The sequence below is a fragment of the Propithecus coquereli genome, unplaced genomic scaffold, assembly GCF_000956105.1.
Source record: "Propithecus coquereli isolate 6110/MARCELLA unplaced genomic scaffold, Pcoq_1.0 Scaffold208, whole genome shotgun sequence".
NCBI lineage: Eukaryota > Metazoa > Chordata > Mammalia > Primates > Indriidae > Propithecus > Propithecus coquereli.
The window spans coordinates 826080-845742 of NW_012145856.1; the positions used below are offsets into that span (position 1 = coordinate 826080).

Genomic DNA, 19663 nt, shown 5'->3' on the forward strand with positions numbered 1-19663 from the left:
TTCATCAAAAAAAGATAATGGTGTCTATTTGGTGGTCCAGCGCTGATGTTATCCACTACAGCTTCATGAAACCTGGTCAGTCAATTACAGCAGATGCCTACTGAAACCAGTTGACAAAATGATGAGGATGCTTGCATTTAAGCAGCAGAAATTGGTCAATAGAGACAGGCCAATCCTCTTGCAAGACAACGTTCGACCACGTGTAGCACAAACAACACTGCTCAAACTACAGAGGCGGGACTTGGAAACTCTCTGTCGTATTCACCATACCTTGCAGCAACTATCACTTTTTCTAGGATTTGGAGCACTTCTTGCAAGGAAAAATACTCAATTCTCATCAAACTGTGGAAAACATCTTTCGTGATTTCATCGCCACTCACTCTCCAGGCGTCTTTGCTGCTGGCATAAACAAGCTACCATTAAGATGGCAAAACTGTGTCAACAGTTTAGGCGCATGCTTTGATTAATCGTACTGCTTCTTGTTTGAGATACAATAAACTAAATTTTTGATTTGAAATCGGACATTTCATATTTAATGACCTAATAGCTAGAAGTGGTGGTTGCACAACATCGTGAATGTACTAAATTCTACTGGATTGTACACTTTTAAATGGTTAATTTTGTGTATGTGAATTTCACCTCAATTTTTAAAAAAGCTCACACTAGCATGTGGTCTCCCCAGGCTTGCATGCATCCAGGGCTCAGCAGTTGCTGCTGGGAACAAGGACAGTATCAAGGGGGACTCTGGCCTCTGGCTGGGCTGAGAAGCAGCCCACGCCCAAGACATGCACCTACTCCTTCTTCCCCACGAGTGCCTTTGCACTCTGCGCCCAGCTCAGCAATGCCTGTCAGCAGCAATGGGCAGAGGAGCTGGGGCAGGTGTGGGATGGAAACAATACTGAATGTGCACAATGATGGTGACAGCGTCCCTGCCCCACTGCCTGCTTTAAAGCTCCAGGGACATGCCATCCCCTCTTCGATAAACTCCAAGCTCTTAGGGTGGCCCACAGGCCTGCCTGGCTGGGGCCTTTGTGACATTTAGGACCTTGCGTGGGGCCTCTTGCCACGGCTCTGCCTGGGCTCTCTCTCCCCTTCAGGCTTTCACACACCCAGTTCTCCCTGGACCCCCCACTTACCCCACCCTCCAACCCCCTCCTCTGCTAACCCCCATTTGAACAGGAAGACACAGCCCACACCAGGTCTTGGGAACAAGTCTCCTTGACAGGGGCTGGATCACATGACAGGCAGAGTAAGAGGTAGTGTGCCCGCAGAGCAAGGCGGTAATCCTCTCAGTCCTTCCCGTCTCTGAAGGTCCAGGGCCAGGCTTTATCCCCCAACCCCAGGCAGGGATGGGCCCCTCTCACCTCCCCAGCCCCCTGCTCACCTGCCTTCCTCATCAGGCTGTGTGTCAGTTAACTGCCCTTCCTCCCTCACAAGGGACCGAGGCCCTGCTCAGCCCTGGGCACTCGGAGGCCCTCAATAACTACTCAAACAGACAAGAAGTGACCCGAGTTAGGGTCCAGCACCACTATGCACTCTGCATTCTGACCGCTCTGAGCCTCAGTTGCCTCAGCTATCACATGGAGCCACCACCCTGTCCTGAGCACCTGCCAGGGGAAGAGGCGATCACACACGTGCATCTGCTGGGAGCAAGTCAGCGGTGTCGCCTCCTTTCCAGAAAGCAGAGAATCCTAGCGGGTTCTCTAGAACCGCCGCCCCAGAGCTTCGCAGTGCAGAGAGGCTGAAAACAGAGACTGTGCGATCCCAGCGCCAGACCCCCTCCACCAACAGCGCGGGTTCCGCCCTCTTCACGGCCCCACCCCGGAGCGCCCCGCCCGGCCGTGTTCCCCGCCCACCCCCTCCCCGACTGTCGCCGCCGGCCCGCACAGGGCCCAGGTGTCCCGGAGCGGCGCGGAGATGCAGCCGCGGCTCTGGCTCCTGCTGGCCGCGCAGCTCGCAGGTGAGGCGGGAGGCTCGCGGGCGCGGGGCGGGACCGAGGTCTGCGCTAGACCCGGTGAGCGCGGAGGACAGCAAGGGCTGTCCCCGCGGGATACAGAGCCCAGAGCCCGGGGCTGCGGGGCACCTGGAAAGCACCTTGGCACGCACGGTCCCTGAGGGTGGAGAAAGAAGCATCCTCACGGAAGCTCATTACCCCGGGGCCCGCAGACCCCAGGACTGAGACCGCCTCCCACCAAAAGCCTGGACGTACGTAGGAGAAGGGGAGGCAGTGAAAGTGGAGGCAGGAGGTCCCGGGAGGGAGGAAACATGTCCTCGCCCAGGGGCCCCACAAGGATGTGCCCCCAGGAAGGTGCTGGGACCCCCTAGTGGCCCTGGCCGAGGGTCCTGTAGACGCATTTTTTATTACTTCCGGGGAAGCGTTCGTAGTCTAATCTGCCTAACACCGGGCTGTTGCCAGTTCTCAGAGCTGTGGCGGGGCACTCCCTCTGGGTTCCCCGTGTTGGGTGTCGTGTAGTGTGGCTCCTGCAAGAAGCAGCATGGAGGTTGGGATGTTGGAGTTGGAAGGGAGGTGGGGGTCTAGATTGTTCCTCTAAGCCCAGCCGGACTGCCATTTGGAAGAAGCCCCCACACCCCAAACTGCCCACTAACCTGTGGTCAATTTGCTCTCATGCCCAAAAAATCCAATGCTGGTTAGCCTGCCAGGGGGCGGCAAGGCCTGCCAGCCCCCCAGCTCTGACCCAGTGAGCTCAACCACATCAGAAGTAGAAACCGGTCCAGGCTATTTGACTCTACTAAAGTTATTGCCAATCGTTCTAGAAACATCAGGTCCCTATAATGGAATTGCTGGGCCACTGGGAAGATCATATGAGACCACGAATGTAGTGAGGCCCGGCCCTGTGTCTGGCACAGAGCAGGGGCTTGGCCACAGTCGGATGTTCAGTCCCCAGAGGCTGAAAGCAGGTGGGCACAAGGGAGAGAGCAGGGTGTGCCTCAGCCGGCAGCGGGAAACGTACACTCGCAGCCCAGGCCTCACCCTTGCAGGAATCACTTCTGGGCTTTCTTGGAAGAGCCTCGGGCATCTGCGTATTTGCAGCCTGACTGTGTGCTCATGAGCACGTAACTGCCATCCGGGAGAGGGTCACCAGCTAGGTTTGAATCAGGATCTACCACATACAGGCTGTGTGACCTTGAACATGTCTTTAACCTTCCCGAGCCTCTATTTCCTATGTGTAAAATGGGTGTAAAACAGTAACTCTCCCACAGGATTTGGTGAGGATTAAATGAGAAAACATATGTGCCTTGCCGGGCACAGCTCAGCAGATATTGACATTATTGATTCTTATTAACGCCCCCAAGAGGTCAGTGACCCAAAACAATGAAACCTCTGCTCCCTGAAAAGGCAGTAGGGTGTCTGGGGAGAACAGAGAAAGCCCAGCAGCTACTTGGGCCCCAGGTACCAATTCATTCTCGATGCAGGCGGAAGCTCAGAGTGGTCTGGGAGTGGAGTCAAGAAGTTGAAGTTCACTTCATCAGTGGTAGAGGAGGCCACTATGGGGTCATGGAGCCTGAGCCACAAGTACAGGCAGGACCATGAACATGGGCCACTCAGTGAGCCGGCCCCTCTTGGGCACAGGCACACCCCCTCTGGCTCCTCTGCCCACCCAGATCCCTGTCCTCTCTGTGCCTTGCCACTCCCAGGTCTCTGCCCTGGCCTGCAAGGCTTCTCTCTGCTCCACAGCCAAAACAAAAGGCTCAGCAGGCCAGACGGGGTTTGTTGGAGCCTATGCAGCCTTGGCTGCAAATGGACCCATTTCCGATCCTTCTTGAGATTTAATTTACTGCCAGTAACAACCCCTGAGATGTGAGACAGTAGTTACCTGTATACAGTGCTCTACAGCTCACAGTGTGCTGTCTTGGACATTTCGTTCTAACCCTCGGAGGCAGGCAGGAAGCCAGCACCAAGCTGCCCTCCTTTCACAAGAGGAGACTGAGGCTCGGTGACTAGCCTGAGGTCCCACAGCTGGGACCCACAGGGCAGAGGCTGGGTTCAAGTCCAGGTCTGTGGGTCCTGCTCTAATTCTTCATGCACAAGCCCCTGCTTGCCAGGTGCTTCTCCTCTGAAACTATAATGAACTCCCAGCTCTGCTTCTGGGGTGACTGTCCTTCTATTGGGGAATGGGGATCCAGTGGCTGATCAGTAGCTGAGTTGGGGAGCGATGGGCTGTACCTGTGCCTACCAGGGAACGAGCTACTTTTGCTTTTTGTCATTGCTGTCCAGAAATGGTGGCTGGTCCTCTTTTAGGCTGACCGGAGCAGCCAGGACTATGCTTGTGATTCTGAGCCCTTCTCCAGCTTGCCCTGGGCTGCTTCGGCAGTTTGGAGCCTCCTGAAGATCTATACGTGAAGTAGCAGCTGGGCAAGGTGAAAGGCAACCAGCTTTCACTTCAGACTTTTAATCCTTGAGCTTAAATCCCAGGCTACCTACTTCCTGTAAGTGGGACTTTGAGCAAGTGACTTCATGCCTCAGTTTCCTCATCTGTGTAATGGGGATAAAAATCTCAAAGCTAGCCGGGTGTGGTGGCATGCACCTGTAGTCCCAACTCCTTGGGAGGTGGAGGCAGGAGGATCGCTTGAGCCCAGGAGGTCAAGGCCGTAGCGTGTTATGGGTACACCTGTGAATAGTCACTGCACTCCAGCCTGGGCAACATAGCAAGACCCTGTATCGACAAAAAAATTTTTTTAAATGTTAACTGTGCTTGGTGGCACATGCTGATCAGCCTAACTACTTGGGAGGCTTAGCTGGGAGGATCACTTGAGCTATGATCAGGCCATTGCACTCCAGGGCAACAGAGACCCTGTCTCTAAAAAAAATAAATGAAAAAACAAAAAGTCTCAAAGGCTGTTTGAGGCTTGGTTGAGACAATTTATGCTACAAAGGACCAGGCATATAACTATTCAATTAACAAATGGCAGCTCTCTCCCCTGAACCTTTTGTAAAGCTGGGCTTACCAAACACCTGCCTTGCAGATGATCTCCTGGGAGGTGAGTACATGAGCTCTGAGTCCAGGAGCCACCACCTGCATTGAACACAGTCCCTAAACCCTGTACCTGGGCAGGTTCTTCTATGGCTTTTCTTTTGAGACTTGACTCACTGTGACTTTGAGGCCACAACTATGGCCAGAAAAATGTGCTGATGTCTGTGCTCCTGGCTTCTCCTAGCTCTCCACGGCAGCTCAGTCCTCCAGCAGACCCCTGGCTCCATACAAGTGCAGACCAACCAAATGGTGACGCTGTCCTGTGAGGCTAAAACCTCACTCAGTAACATGCGCATCTACTGGCTGAGACAGCGCCAGGCCCCGAGCAGTGACAGTCACCACGAGTTCCTAGCCCTCTGGGATTCCACAAAAGGGACAATCCATGGCAAGGATGTGGAACAGGAGAAACTAATTTTGTTTCGGGACACAGCCCGGTTCATCCTCAATCTCACGCGTGTGAAGCCTGCGGACAGCGGCATCTACTTCTGCATGATCATCCGGAGTCCGGAGCTGATCTTCGGGAAGGGAACTCAGCTGAGTGTGGGTAAGAATCAGGCTCAGTGCTGTCCATGGGCATTGAGCACCTATTGTATGCCAGGCACGTGCCAGGCCCTGGGGCTGCCCGACTCTCAGCAAGCCCCACTCTGCGGCTGTGACTAATGGCACTGCTGCTAATAGTAACAGAAAATTCATGTTGAGACCTACCCAGCCCAAGCACCCCCATAGTTATCTCACTTAATGCTGCCAACCGCCCTGGAAGGTGGGTATGTTATGATTCCCATTTCAGATGGGAATCAGATGAGATGGAAAGAGATGAGCCGGAGTCAGAGACAGGCGCCCCACTGCATAGGAACAGGGCAGTGCTGTCCTTCAGGCCGCATCAGTGACACCTGAGGCTGTGACTGGATTAGGCTGAGTCCCCAGGCCTGACGGGGGTATCAGAAATCCCCACGGAGTGTGACACAGGGAAAGAAAGCTCTCGTGCCCTGACATGCCCAGTGAGAGCAGTTCCAGGGGCAGTGGAGGGGCGGGTGCCCTCGTATTCTTTAGAGGGGGGCTACAGCTGAAACCCACACCCAGGGTTGCAGGGAATAAGGAGACTAGACTCCAGGCTCCACTCTGCTGCAAACTTGCCGTGTGCCTTTGGGCAGGTCATTTCCTTCCCTGGGTCTCAGTTTCCTCTTCTGTATTGTGGGGCCACTGATGGGCTCCATGACCCCCTTCAGCCCTGAGAAGCTGCAGTTCCATGAGTTAAGTCAGCAAGCCCAGCAGAAATATATTTCAAGCCACAGATGTAACTTCAAATTTTTTAACAGCCATGTTTTCAAAAAAAAAAAAAAAGAAGCAAGTAAAATTAATTTAAATAATATATTTTATTTAAACCAATGTATTAACAGTATTATCATTTCTACATATAATCAGTGTGAAAATTATTACTGAAATATTTTACATTCCTTTTTCATACTAAGTGTTTGATGTGTATGTTACCAGCACAGCACATCTCGATTCAGACTGGCCACGTTTCACGTGCCCAGCAGCACACACGGTGAGTGGCGACTATATTGGACAGTGGGGACGAAGCTGTCGAGGGTGGGAGGGGACATGGCGAGAATCCCCACAGGCCCTGCCCCAGCTTGGCCCATGGCCGGGGGCCGACTCCCTGCAGGCCTCTCACTGCCCTGCTTCCCACTCACTGGGGGCACTGAGAGTGACAAGGGGACCCCAGAAATTAAATTAGACCACGCAGCATGGGGAGGTGCAGGGGCAGCTGGGGACAGCGGCACAGTTAGGAAGACGCAAACCAGAGTGAGGCCCTGCCACCTCTTGCCAGCCTCAGGCCTTAAATCAGATTCTGGGAAGAAGCCGAGACATCCTCAGGGTGAGAGTCCACTGATTCCTGTATTGAAAAATTGGAGGTTTGGGGGGTGTGGGGTTTTGGTTTAGCTCATTGTTTCTGTCTCTATGAACTCCACACCTTTCCACACATGAGATTTCAGGGCTGAGAAAGTGGCGGGTGAAATAAGCACAACTGGTTCCAGAAGCTCCCCACCACCTCCACTCCCACCCCACACTCACTCCTGGCCTCTGTGTTAACAAACGCAACAGTGCCCGGTGCCCAGGAACGGCAGTGCCCCCCGCAGCGTGCTTGCAGCCAGACTCTCTTCCCAGGGCGGGGTACCCAGGGCCAGAGCCCACCTCTCCCACCACACGGTCAGTGCATTACAGAGGCGGAGCCCAGATGGGAGACAAGGTGTTTGGGGAAAACAGGGCCTGTTTCAGGCCCTTAAGCATATCGTGGGCTCAAGAAATCTGTCCCTCAAAGGAGGACAGAGAGGGAGAGGTTGAACTGGGGCGTCAGGAGGAATCGAGGAGGAACTGGCTCTGGGCAAGAAGAAATTCAGATGAAACAGTCTCCCCACCGAGTCCCACACCAGACCCAGGCCGCTGTGCTGAGCCATGACACTGAGGGCCCAGAGAGATGGCTCCCTTAGGGGCTCACCACTGACCAATCTAGCGACCTCCCTGCCTCCTTGAGTATAAAATCAGGCAAGTAGAACCACTTATAGGGCCGTGAGGATTAGAAGAGAAAACATCCCAGCAGAGGGCCAGGCCCCTTGCACCCTCTGGGAGCCTGGTAGCTGATGTCTGCTTTCCTCTTGCAATAGCTGCCCTCGGCACTCTGATATCCCAGCGCCTGGGGCCAGCCTGAAGTGTTTCAACTTTTTGTCAGAAAACTTTGCTCCTAAGGTAGTGTGGGGGGATGAGAAGCACAGATTCTAGAATCAGTCTTTCGGTGTAGATCCTGCTCTGCAATTTAGCGACTATCTAACTTTGAGCAAATTATTTCAGCCCTCTGAGCCCAGGCTTCCTCATGGATAAAATGGGGACAACGGTGCCCTCCCCAAAAGTTGTTGGGTTCAGTAAACTTATGCTAAAGGGCTTGGCGCTGCCACAAGCACATGGGAGCTTAGCGCGTGTCATTCTAGCTAGTTGGTTCTCCCAGACACGTGAGGCAGGCAAAGCAGGTCGTGTTCTCTCTGCTTTCCAGCAGCTCAGAGAGGGGAGGGGCTCAAGTGTCCACTGTTCATACAAAAGAGGCCAGCTCCAAGGTGACCCCCTGTGTTGGCTGCCCCTCCTGTCCCCGTGACTCTAGAGTTTAAGTTTGAGGCATCTCCCTGTCCCGTCTCTTACCATCCTACAGAGACTCATTTCACTGAGATCTGTTTTCTCAGCCCACAACGGCAAGGGCTGGGCTCGGGGTGCCCCGTGCTCACACCGTCCCGGCACCGCAGAACCGCGGGTGTCTGCTTGCTCTGGGTGCAGACCCTCCACCCTATCCCAGCACTTCAGCAGGGACGCTGGGTTAGAATAAAGGTGGGGAGTGGCCCACCCAGGAGTCAGGACGGGGGCTTGGGGTCCCAGCCCAGCACTTGCTGCTGTGGGGCCTGGGGGGCCAGCCCCTCTCGTCTCTGGCGTTCACCTTCGAAGTTAAAGTTTGAGACCGAAGGGCCCTCTAGCTCTGATATGATATGAGAAGGTAAACAAATCCCAAAATATGAAAACTTTGTGGTATTGTACATGCAGAAAAGGGTACCCACCTCCTTTCTAGGGGCTTCCTCCACTCACTTAGGGACTGGCAAGGTGGGCGGAGGGGCTGGTCGTGCCAAGGGCTTGGGCATCCCGGCTTTGGCTTAAAGTCTTCAGCCTGGTGGAGCCGTGTCTACTGCACATTCTACTGGACACGCTGTCCCTTGTAATTCTCGCAGTAACCCCTAGAGGGAGGGGGGATCATCTCTGTTTCAGCAGATGGAGAAATTGAGGCACAGAAAAGTGCTATGACTTGCCCCAAGCCATACAGTCGTTAATCAGGAGTGCTGGGCTCTGCTCAGGTCTGTGTGGCTCCAGAGCCCCTCTCTCTCCAGGACACCAAGCTGACCCCCAACCCTGAGCCCCAGGTACATCTGAGAATTGGGAAAGTAGATCAAAAATTCTGTTGCTCTGTGACCTTCAAGCTCTGTAGCAGCCCAGGGAACAGTGGTCAGGATGTCACTACCTGGATGTTAGGCACACAGTTTTAAGTTTGTCTCTAAGTCCACCTGCTGTTCACCTGGCTAAGATGAGCATCTTGCTTTCTTTCTGTAGTTGATATTCTTCCCACCACTGCCCAGCCCACCAAGAAGTCCACCCCCAAGAAGAAAGTGTGCCGGCTCCCCAGCCCAGTGACCCGGCAGGGTAAGTTCTCCATCCCCCTGCACCCTCAAAAACAAAGCAGATGTCCTGCCCCCTCCCTCCCTGCCTCCCTCCCTTCCTTCCTTCCTTCCTTTCTCAAGCACTTGTCAAGTGTTGACTCTATAGCCTGTTTTTCTAGCCCTGAGCTTGAATCAGAAAGGGTGCTGAGTATGACAGCAGCTCACAGTCTGGTGGGGGACAGACTCATAAATTGTCACTGGACAAAGTTTAATGGAGCATTTAAAGGAGTTAACGTCCACCCAAACGCTTGCACACGAATGTTCATAGCAACATTAATCATAATAGCCCAAAGTGGAAATAACCCAAATGTCCACCAACTAATGAACAGATTAGCCAAATGTGGTAGATCCATTACAGTGAAATAGTATTTGGCCATAATAAAGAATGAAGTGAAAGAAGTCAGTCACAAAAGATATATACTGCATGATTCCATGTATATGAAATGTCCAGAGTATGACATTCTATACAGACAGAAGTAGATTGGCGGTTGTGTAAGGCTGGAAAGTTGGGGAAGGAATGGGAAGTGACTCTTAATGGGTACAGGGTTTCTTTTTGGGGAAACGAAAATGTTCTAAAATTAAATTACGGGCTGCATGTGGTGGCTCACACCTGTAATCCCAGCACTTTGGGAGGCCAAGGCGGGAGGACTGTGTGAGCTTAGGAGTTTGAGACCAGCCTGGGCTACGTAGTGAGATCCCATTTCTGTAAATTTTTTTAAAAAAATTAGCAGACATGATGGCTCATACCTGTAATCCCAGCTACTCAGGAGGCTGAGGCAGGAGGATCACTTGAACCCAGGAGTTCAAGGCTGCAATGAGCTATGATTGCACCACTGCACTCCAGCCCAGGCAACAGAGTGAGACCCCATCTCTAAAAAAATAAAAAATAAATAAGATTATGGGAATGGTTACACAATCTATGAATATATTAAAAACCATTAAACTGTATACTTTATGTAGGTAAACTTTATGATGTATAAATTATATCTCAACAAAGCTGTTAACAAACAAAAAATCTAACCCAAAGAACCAGCACTTTAAATTTTTCTGGTTCTGATGCCTAATAGAGAATCCAATGCACAGTATGTGCTTGTTAATGAATACATATTTGTTAGCAAATAAACAAATTTGCCTCTCTGTGCTAGAAGCACTAGACACCCCAGCTGGAGTGTGCACACATAGACACACTTCCCTTGAACCCATCTGCCCAAATGTGTTTCTGGAAAAATACTGACCTCAACCCCCGAAAAGTCACTGGTGACAAACAGAAAGTGCCATCTGCTGCTACCCATAGAACAAACCACCAGCAGCCCTATAGGGCTGCCTCATGCTGCCTGGGTTGCTTTGTCTTAAACATATAAAGTACCAAAAAGCATCAGAAGAGGGGCACCTAATGGGATGTAGGAGATGGGGGTGGGAAGCAGTAACAACGAGAATCAGAACCCGTGTACAGACGGGTAGTCTTACAGAACATAAGGGTGGGACAGAGTGACCGTGTTTATATTACTAAGTATTATGAAGTATTATGCCCTGATGACTTCACCTAAAGGATTTCAGGTAGACTACAATAAAAAAAAGATACAAAATGCAAATACAATAGGGCCATTAATATGAGGATGCAGGGCCAGGTGTGGTAGCTCACGCTTGTGATCCCAGCACTTTGGGAGGCCTAGGTGGGAGGATCTCTTGAGGCCAGGAGTTTGAGACAGCCTAGGCAACATAGCAAGACCCAACCCCCCCACCCCAACCCACCCCTGCCGTCTCTACAAAAAAATGAAATAATCAGCCGGGTGCAGTGGTGCTCAGCTGTAGTCCTAGCTACTTGAGAGGCCAAGGTGGGAGGATCACTTGAGCCCAGGAATTCCAGGCTACGGTGAGCTATGATCGTACCACTGCACTCCAGCTTGTGTAAATTATATCTCTGTATACTCCGGCTACAAAGCAAGACCCCGTCTCTCAAGAAAAAAAAAAGGGTAATGATGCAAAAACTCAAAAACTGGTTGTGTGTTGTGGCTCGGGAGGAGCTAGCAAACTCAACAGGAAAAAAGGGAATACTCCAAGTTACATGGCACTCCAACCCCAGTGATATGAAGAAACAACCTGAGCATCGAAGGAAGAAACCTTGATCCTGACACCGAATTCTAAGAGAAGTCTGCTCTGTTCATCCTCATATAAGGACTGCTGAATGATAGTGAATTCAGTAGTATTTTTATAAATGATGGGAAAAAAGGTCTTCAAATTTCTTGCATCATTTCTTATATCAACCCTCAGTAAAATCTCAGGGAAAAATGCAAATCAAACATTAGCAGGTTAAGAATAACCAAGATGTGTTTGAAGGTGGCTGAGTAGAGAGGGGTGGGAGTGGGGGGAGTAGGTGGAGGTTGCAGTGGACGAGGGGGCCGTGGGGCAGGGTAGCCATTGGTAAGTCAGCCAGGTCTAGGTCCAAGTCCCTGTCTACCACTGCCTATCCCGTGAGACCTCGAGCAAGTGTTCCAGCCTCTCTGAAACTCAGTTTCCTCATCTGTAAAATGAGGAAGTTTACCTGGCTAAAAGTAATGCAGGATGGGATTAAATGAGATACTATACACAGGCACTCAGAGCTTGGTGGGGCATCCACACAGCCCTCAAAAGCCTGATATCGTGAATGAAACCCACAGGGCTGCCATGGGGAGGGAGCTTCCTCCTGAGACTTAGGACTGTCCGTCGAGACACCACCAGTAGGTGCTGGGGGACGATCTCTAAACCACTGACTCAGGAGCAGTGTGGTGTGATCCAGACCTCAGGAGACCCTGAGGCTGGAGCAAGATAAGGAAGGCTGGGCTGGGGTGTCACTGGTGTGGCTCTGGCCACCAGCCCCTCGCCCAAGCAGGTTTTTGTGTCCGTTATTGGAAGCAGCAGCTTTTCCTGGAGTCACATTTCGGGTGGGTGACCTGTAGCTGCATTGCTGGCCTGCACAGTGGTCATAACCAAGACTGCTCCTCAGGGAGCCTCCCTGCCCCCAACCCCTCCTCAGACACACTGCTGCCGCACGTGTCAATCCTGCACCCACTTCCATTACTTTTTTTAAAAAAACTTTATTGAGGTATGATTTGCATACCACAAAGTTCACCCATTTTAAGAGTACAAACTCAATGATTTTTAGTAAATTTACCAAGTTATACAACCATCACCACAATCTAGTTTTAGAACAGTCTCATCACCCCAGTAAGATCCCCTATGCTTGTTTACAGTTTGTCTCTGTTCCTACCCCAGGCCCTGGTAGCCGCTGATCCCCTTTCTGTCTCTCCAGAGTGCCTCTTCTGGCCTTTTCACATACATGGGATCACACGATACGTGGGCTTTCATGTTTGGCTTCTTTCACGCAGCACCATGTTTTTGAGGTTCCTCCAGGTTGGGAGAATGTGAAGGAGGCGAGAGGGAGCCCAGCCAAACCCTTAGCGTCCCCCCTTGTCCAACCTCTCTCCCAGTGCAGGAGTCTCCTCTCCACGGCACAGCCATCTAACCTTGGCTTGTTCCCCTCCAGCAATGGTGGGCTCCCTCCCATGGAGCAGCCCACTCCATGCCCTCCAATACCACTCGTGCTGCCAAGGTGGGGCTGGCAGAGCCTTAGAACTTGGAGGACCTGTGTCCATACCCTGGTCCTGCCTTTTAGTAGCCTGGTGACCTTGGGCATGTAATTTAACCTCTTTCAATCTTGTTTTTTCTGAACTGTAAAATGAGAGAGAAAAATATTGGTAATACCTTCCTTCCTCACAAGATGAAAGTTTTCAGTTAGTACTGTACTTGGCACATAATATGCATTTAGTAAACATTATCTCCCTTCCCTGACATCCAGAACTCTTTCTGATTTTGTTAACGTCAAGCCCAAAGCTGCAGCCTTGCCTTCTCACCCATTGGCCCCGGGCTCTACTCCTCAGCTATCCACAAGGGCCCAAAGGGTGTCACAGAAGGATTTGGGGCACTGATAATATAAACTCTGTTTAAATAGCAAATGAGCAGAGGAACAAATAGCCAACTTAGAGAAGAAAAGTCATACTAGTGGCCAATATATGAAAATAGGCCAAAGCTCACAAGTAATCAGGAAATTGAAGTGAAATATAATTTTCCCCCACTCGACTGGCAAAAACTAAAACTTTGATGATATCAAGGGCTGACAGCGCACTGTTGACGGGTGGGAATGGAAATTAGTGCCGCCTTTTTGAAGACATTTGACAGCATTACAGTTTAAAATGGGTAGTTCCCATTCTCAGTATCTGCCTCAGGAAGGCACCTGCCTGACTAAACATACCAGAATGTTCTCTGCAGAGTTATTTGTAAAACACAGGAAGCAGTGAAAATGCCCACCGATGGCTAACTAGTCCATGGTACATCCATGCTATAAAATGTTACTCTGTTGGAAAAATGACATACTGACTCGATTAAGTGAAGGACAAAAAGCTACTGTAAAACAATTTGTATGGTATAATCCATTGTATTTTTTTTTTAAAAAAACTATATGTATCGGCCGGGTGCGGTGGCTCACGCCTGTAATCCTAGCTCTCTCGGAGGCCGAGGCGGGCGGATTGTTTGAGCTCAGGAGTTTGAAACCAGCCTGAGCAAGAGCGAGACCCCGTCTCTACTAAAAATAGAAAGAAATTAGCTGGACAACTAAAAATATATAGAAAAAATTAGCCGGCATGGAGGCTCATGCCTGTAGTCCCAGCTACTTGGGAGGCTGAGGCAGGAGGATCGCTTGAGCCCAGGAGTTTGAGGTTGCTGTGAGCTAGGATGATGCCACGGCACTCTAGCCAGGGTAACACATTGAGACCCCTGTCAAAAAAAAAAAAAAAAAAAACTATATGTATCTATGAAAATTATGTATGTGAAAATGCAGAGAAAGGTACCAGGTTATCAAGGGTGGTTTCTTCTGTGAAGGAGCAAGGATGTTAAGGAACACTCTAACCATGTATTTAAATCTCTCACAATAAAAATATATTCGGATATTTCTTGTGACGTTAAAATAAAAAGTTTTTAATTAATAGTAAAAATCCTATTACCGGGCATGAAAATTGTCTACCTATTTTGAGCATAAATAGCTCCTGAGTTTAATTAACTTTTAAAAATTTGGATGAAACATGACATTTTATAGATAAAATGATCTCAATGATGTTTAAAGTGCATACCAAAAAGACTACAGGGAAATACACCAAAATGCAAACGATGACATTCTCTGGGATGTGGGGCTTCCAGTTGATTTTTCCCCTCCTTGTGTTTGTCTGCATGTCGCGTACGTTCCAGGTTGAACACATGTCACCTGTGTCTTTTCCAGGCCCACCTTGTGGCCCCCTCACCCTCAGCCTGCTGGTGGCCGGTGTCCTGGTTCTGCTCGTGTCCCTGGGCGTGGCCATCCACCTGCACTGTGAGTTGTTCTCTCTTGGGTCATCCCTCTTGGCATCCCTGTTTGCTGTTTAAAGGGTTCCTGGGGTACTTTCTTCTCTAGGGGAGCAGAGCAGATGGCAGCCTGGTGGGAATTAGCCCCAGGGAACCTATGGTGTTTCGGGAGGTGATTCCTGGCCGGTGGTCATGCTGCCAAAGTCAGAGACCAGCCTGTCTCTGGTGTCAGACAAACCTGGGGTTGAACCCAACGCTGGTGCTCCCTGACCTAGTGTCCTTGGCTATGCGCCCTGGTCTCTCTAAGCCTCAGCCACCTCACCAGGAGGCAAAACAACACCTACGTCCCAGAGTTGCTGTTTGTAAAGTCCTGCCCAAAGTGCCCGGCACATGGCACGGGTCAGGAAGTGGAAACTCACATGAGCAGTTGAGATGAAAGCCCAGTGCCCAGAAGAGGTTGCTGGTGAGGTTTGATTTGTGTTCCCAGAAGAGAGAAATCCTCTCCCTCAATGAGGCTGTAGGAAAACTCAGAGACAGCTGCTGCTCTCAGCCACCCCAAAGACGGGCTCCTCTCCTCCCGTGGGCTCCCCAGGCTCTGCACGGCACTGGGCTCAAAATAAAGCTGGGGAGCTGGAGGGGGCACCCGAGCAGCTGCTCCTGGCTCTTCTGCTCACCTGTGCCACCTCAAGCACCTCCCTGCCCCTCTCCGTGCTTCTGTAAAGTGGGGCGAGGGAGGGAGTTGCAGCAGGGGCATGAACTGGATCAGTGGCTCTTAACTTTTGAAGGTCACAGACCCTTTTGAACATATGATGACAATTATGGACCCTCTCCCCAGAGAAATGCACCCAGGCACACACTTTTACATGCCATTGCCACACACAAAGGGATCTGTGTACCCCATTCTAAGAATCCATTAAAGTTCAGTGGTCTGCAAACTCTTTAGATCAATGACCTCATCAGTAACAAATTTAAAAATCGTAAAGACTAAATGCAGTTAGCTGTATTTATTTATTTAATATATTACATATGTTACTAAATGTGCTTCAGAAATAGAAGGTAATAAAGGTTGAGATAAAAATGTAAACAGACATGCTTTTATTTCCTTCCTACCTCTGGATGGGAACTCTCGCTCGATCCCTGAACACACATGCCCTCACCTGAGACCGCCCACCTGTGTGACCTCCAATTTCTGACCTGCCGTGAAGGGCAAGAGGGCATGTTTAAGGCCTGGAGTCGATTAACTGGTTTGAATTCTGGTTTTACCACTTACTAGCTGCATGACTTTGGGCAAGTTATTCAGTAACAACTCACTCTGTGCCTCAGTTTCCCCATTTATAAAATGGAGATTGTAAGAGTAGTATCCAAGTCACAGGTTTGCAGTGAGCATGAAGGGGGTTTAAAATGTGTGAAGTGTGTGGGGCAGAGGCTGGCAGCAGGCAGGTGGATGGAGGTGTTAGCTGCCCCTGGGATCTTCCTCCTCAGTCTCCAGGACTTGGCACCCACGGCCCGTGGCCCACACTGACTGGTGCTCTCGCTTTCCTCTTGCAGGCCGGCAGAGGAGAGCGCGGCTTCGCTTCATAAAACAGTAAGTGCATGGGGCCTCAGAACCGTGATTGTGACGCCGCTCTGGGTGTGGCTCTGGGTTCCTCAGCCCCTGGTGTAGCCCACAGGCTCCAACTACAGCCAGAAGTCAAGGTCAGACTTCCCCTTCTAAAGATCATAGACTGGGCTGGGTGCAGGGTGCACACCTGTAGTCCCAGCTACTCAGGAGGCAGAGGCCGGAGGATCTCTTGAGCCCAGGAGTTGAAATCCAGCCTGGGCAACATAACAAGACCCTGTCTCAAGAAGAAAAAAAAGATCATAGGCTGTATAAATAGATGGAGCGATAGAGTTCAGGAACCTAAGAGATAACCTCAACAAACAAAAATACTGAATAATCACTTGAATGTATTTCAAGTATGCTAAATTAGCTCTCCTGAGGATAGCAACCTTTGCATGCATAGAGGACTATAGGATATCCCAAACCCATCCCACTCATTATTTCATTCGACTTGGTCCTGTGTGAGATAGGGGGATCATCACCTGCATTTTACAGATGGGTGGGAAGACTGCTGGAATTGGATTTGAAGACAAATCGACTCACTCCAAGACCAGCTTTCTCCACCAGCAGTTGTTTCCTTCCCCAGAATCTGTCTTCATCCCATCTGCTGCCCTCAACCCCACCTGGGTCCCAGGAGTTGGCAAAGTCACAGGCTGAGTTACACAGCACAGGGGCTTTTTTTTTTTTTTTTTTTTTTGAGACAGAGTCTCACTCTTTTGCCTGGGCTAGAATGCCGTGGCATCAGCCTAGCTCACAGCAACCTCGAACTCCTGGGCTCAAGCGATCCTCCTGCCTCAGCCTCCCAGGTAGCCAGGACTACAGGCACGCACCCCCATGCCCAGCTAATTTTTTCTACTTTTAGCTGTTTGGCCAATTTCTTTCTATTTATAGTAGAGGCGGGGTCTCGCTCTTGCTCAGGCTGGTCTTGAACTCCTGAGCTCAAACAATTCGCCCACCTCCGCCTCCTAGAGTGCTAGGGTTACAGGCGTGAGCCACCACACCTGGCCTTTTTTTTTTTTTTTTTTTTTAACACAGGTTAGGGACCAGGGACTGTTGGCTACTCCCAGCCTCCAGGACTTGGATTTGATTTTTCTTCCTCAAAATGGAGACTGTTTCACATCTGCCTACTACCTCATTAATTACATTTGATCTTCAGAACAACTGCCTCCATGCAGAAGTGTTTCTGGGGTGGAGGGAAGTACATATCTCTAAATAGAAGAGGGCAACACAGCCTTGCACTCAAGGGCCCTGGCTCCAGCGTGAGGCAGACCTGGTTTGAAACCGGTCTGCTGCTCACCAGCTGTGTGACTGTAGGTGAGTCACTTCGCCTCTCCAAGACTCCCATTTCTCATCTGTTAAATGAGATGACAGTACCAACTTCATGACCTCACACCTGAGAACTTACTAGGGTAATATCTTTAAAGTGTTTGACCCTAGTCCCATGGAGTTGAAGCGCAAGCTCATATAACTTCAATAAATTCAACTCTAAGAGTCCAACAACCATGGAGTATTTTTAAGTACTCTAAAATGATAATTTCTGTATAAATTCTCAGTATTACTTGCTCTACATTATTATATACAGTATGTTTATAGAAAGAGTTGCTTAAACATGCCTGCCATATTTTATGGGCAATTTTCAATGATAATTTTGATTGTGTGCAATTTTCACCTGTGTGTCAGGTTTAGAAACTGCCCCCTACCCAAGAGAAAATGACTTGAGTGTATCAGTTTACAGCTAGACCTCCAGAAAGTTCTGTTCAAAATCTTCCCCATGATGCCCTTTTATGGAGAATGAGTCCGCCTCTGAGTACTGCCTGTGGTCTGTCCCCACCCACCCCTTTATTTAACTTGTTCCCCAGTGATCTGACCCCAGTTTGGGAGGAACTGGATACAGGACCTCATGGTTTGGCAAACCCAGGGGATCTGGGGGTCAGCTGGGGAAGGGAAAGGGCTTGGGGAGGTCGTGGGGTGGGACCCTGAGCCCCCCTCACCCTCTTCATTCCAAGCAGCTCTGCTGTCATCTGTTGTCTGGGTTTACACTTACCTGTAAGATGTCATTTGAACAAAAGGGTTTGCGGCTTAAACAAATGTTTGAAAACCACCTCTGGTTTTGCTGTCACGATCCAGGTGTGGATGAAATAGTCCCTAGGACTCCCAGGTCAGCTGTCCAAATTCAAGTTACAGGTTGAACAGGTAGATGTTCCCCAGTCTCTACCTCTCCTTAGAAAATCGTCTCACTGCAGGCCGATGTCTTCTGGACATTTAACGTGTGTTTGTGAATAGCTTATCTTAGAGTTACCGCAGGAAGTAACACTGTTCAAAGCTAGGGTTCTTTCAGCTGCATTTTTGTTTGTTTTTGTGTTTCTGTTAGCTTTAAATTTTTTTTTTAATTACTCAAATGGGCCCTAAAAACCTACTGCCCCAGCCTACTTGGAGGCCAACCTTTGCATCTTCCTTTCCATTTGCCTCTGTTACAAGAAAGTCAATATAATTTGCCTGAAAATAAGTGATTTCACAACTTGCTGTTGTTTTCAGGTTTTACAAATGAGCTGAGAATACAGTCTTGGTGTCCTGCTACAAAAAGACATTGGTCAGTAATGAGCAAAATCTGGAAAAATGAGAGAAGGGACACATCCGACCATGGAGATTTCACTGGCTGCTGAAGCTGCCTGCTTTTCACTGCTCCACGTCCTTCCTGCGGGCCACAAGCATAGGAGCAACTTGTTAGTTGACCATCCGGAATCTTCCAGACTAGGCTTCAGAGCCCCGAGCGCACTTCGCAGAGCGTGCTGGAGGACGTAGTAGGAAATGCTGCCCATGATACCACTTCCGGCTCCTCTACTCTCCCTGGGCTGGGTGGGACCTTCGGTGTCTTTGCAAGTTGCTTTGCCCTAGTAAGGCAGTGACGTTGGGTCCTGGGGGCTTTCATGGGATGGTGCTGGGGTGGCTCCCGCATGGCCTTGCCGGGCTGGGTCTGACTTTCCTCACAGAGAAGCCAGAACCAGGTTAGACGTGAGGCTTCCCAGGAGGGGCTGCCCAGCTCCCAGCGACCATGATAGTCTCTGAGGAGTTTGCTTCTTTTCCCTCTAGGAAGTTTCTCAGCTTTCACTTCTGCTCTGCCATGGCTTGCATAGTTCTCTTATTTTCTGTGGTTTTTATGAAATGTCTTGTTTATAAAAATAAAGTCCTGGGTTAAGGATACAAATGGCTCCTGTGACATAAAATTGCAAAAGCCCCACTGATGGTGATGCTCCGTGGAAAAAAGATAACAAGGATAAAATTTGTAAGTTCTCATTTTGCCCCACAACGTGCCAGGCTGCAGGTGCCTTGGGGCCGTCTGCTCCTAGCCCACTCCCCAGCTGCCTTCACCGGCGCCTGTTTGTTTCTACTGAGGGTTGAACTCCAGGGACCCCTGACCTCAAGTCAGGCTTACACCAAAGAGAAGATGA

At 50.1% G+C, this 19663-nt stretch overlaps 1 protein-coding gene across 1 annotated transcript; it reads left to right on the forward strand.

The window, feature by feature from the left end:
* Window positions 1–1870: 1870 nt before the first annotated feature.
* Window positions 1871–19157, forward strand: CD8B (CD8b molecule). The gene is made up of 6 exons (XM_012644196.1): window positions 1871–1960; window positions 5179–5538; window positions 9138–9227; window positions 14553–14642; window positions 16163–16199; window positions 18750–19157. The coding sequence occupies exons 1-6, from the start codon at window positions 1918–1920 to the stop codon at window positions 18760–18762; spliced, it is 633 nt and encodes a 210-aa protein (XP_012499650.1). The 5' UTR covers window positions 1871–1917; the 3' UTR covers window positions 18763–19157.
* The last annotated feature ends 506 nt before the right edge of the window (window positions 19158–19663 follow it).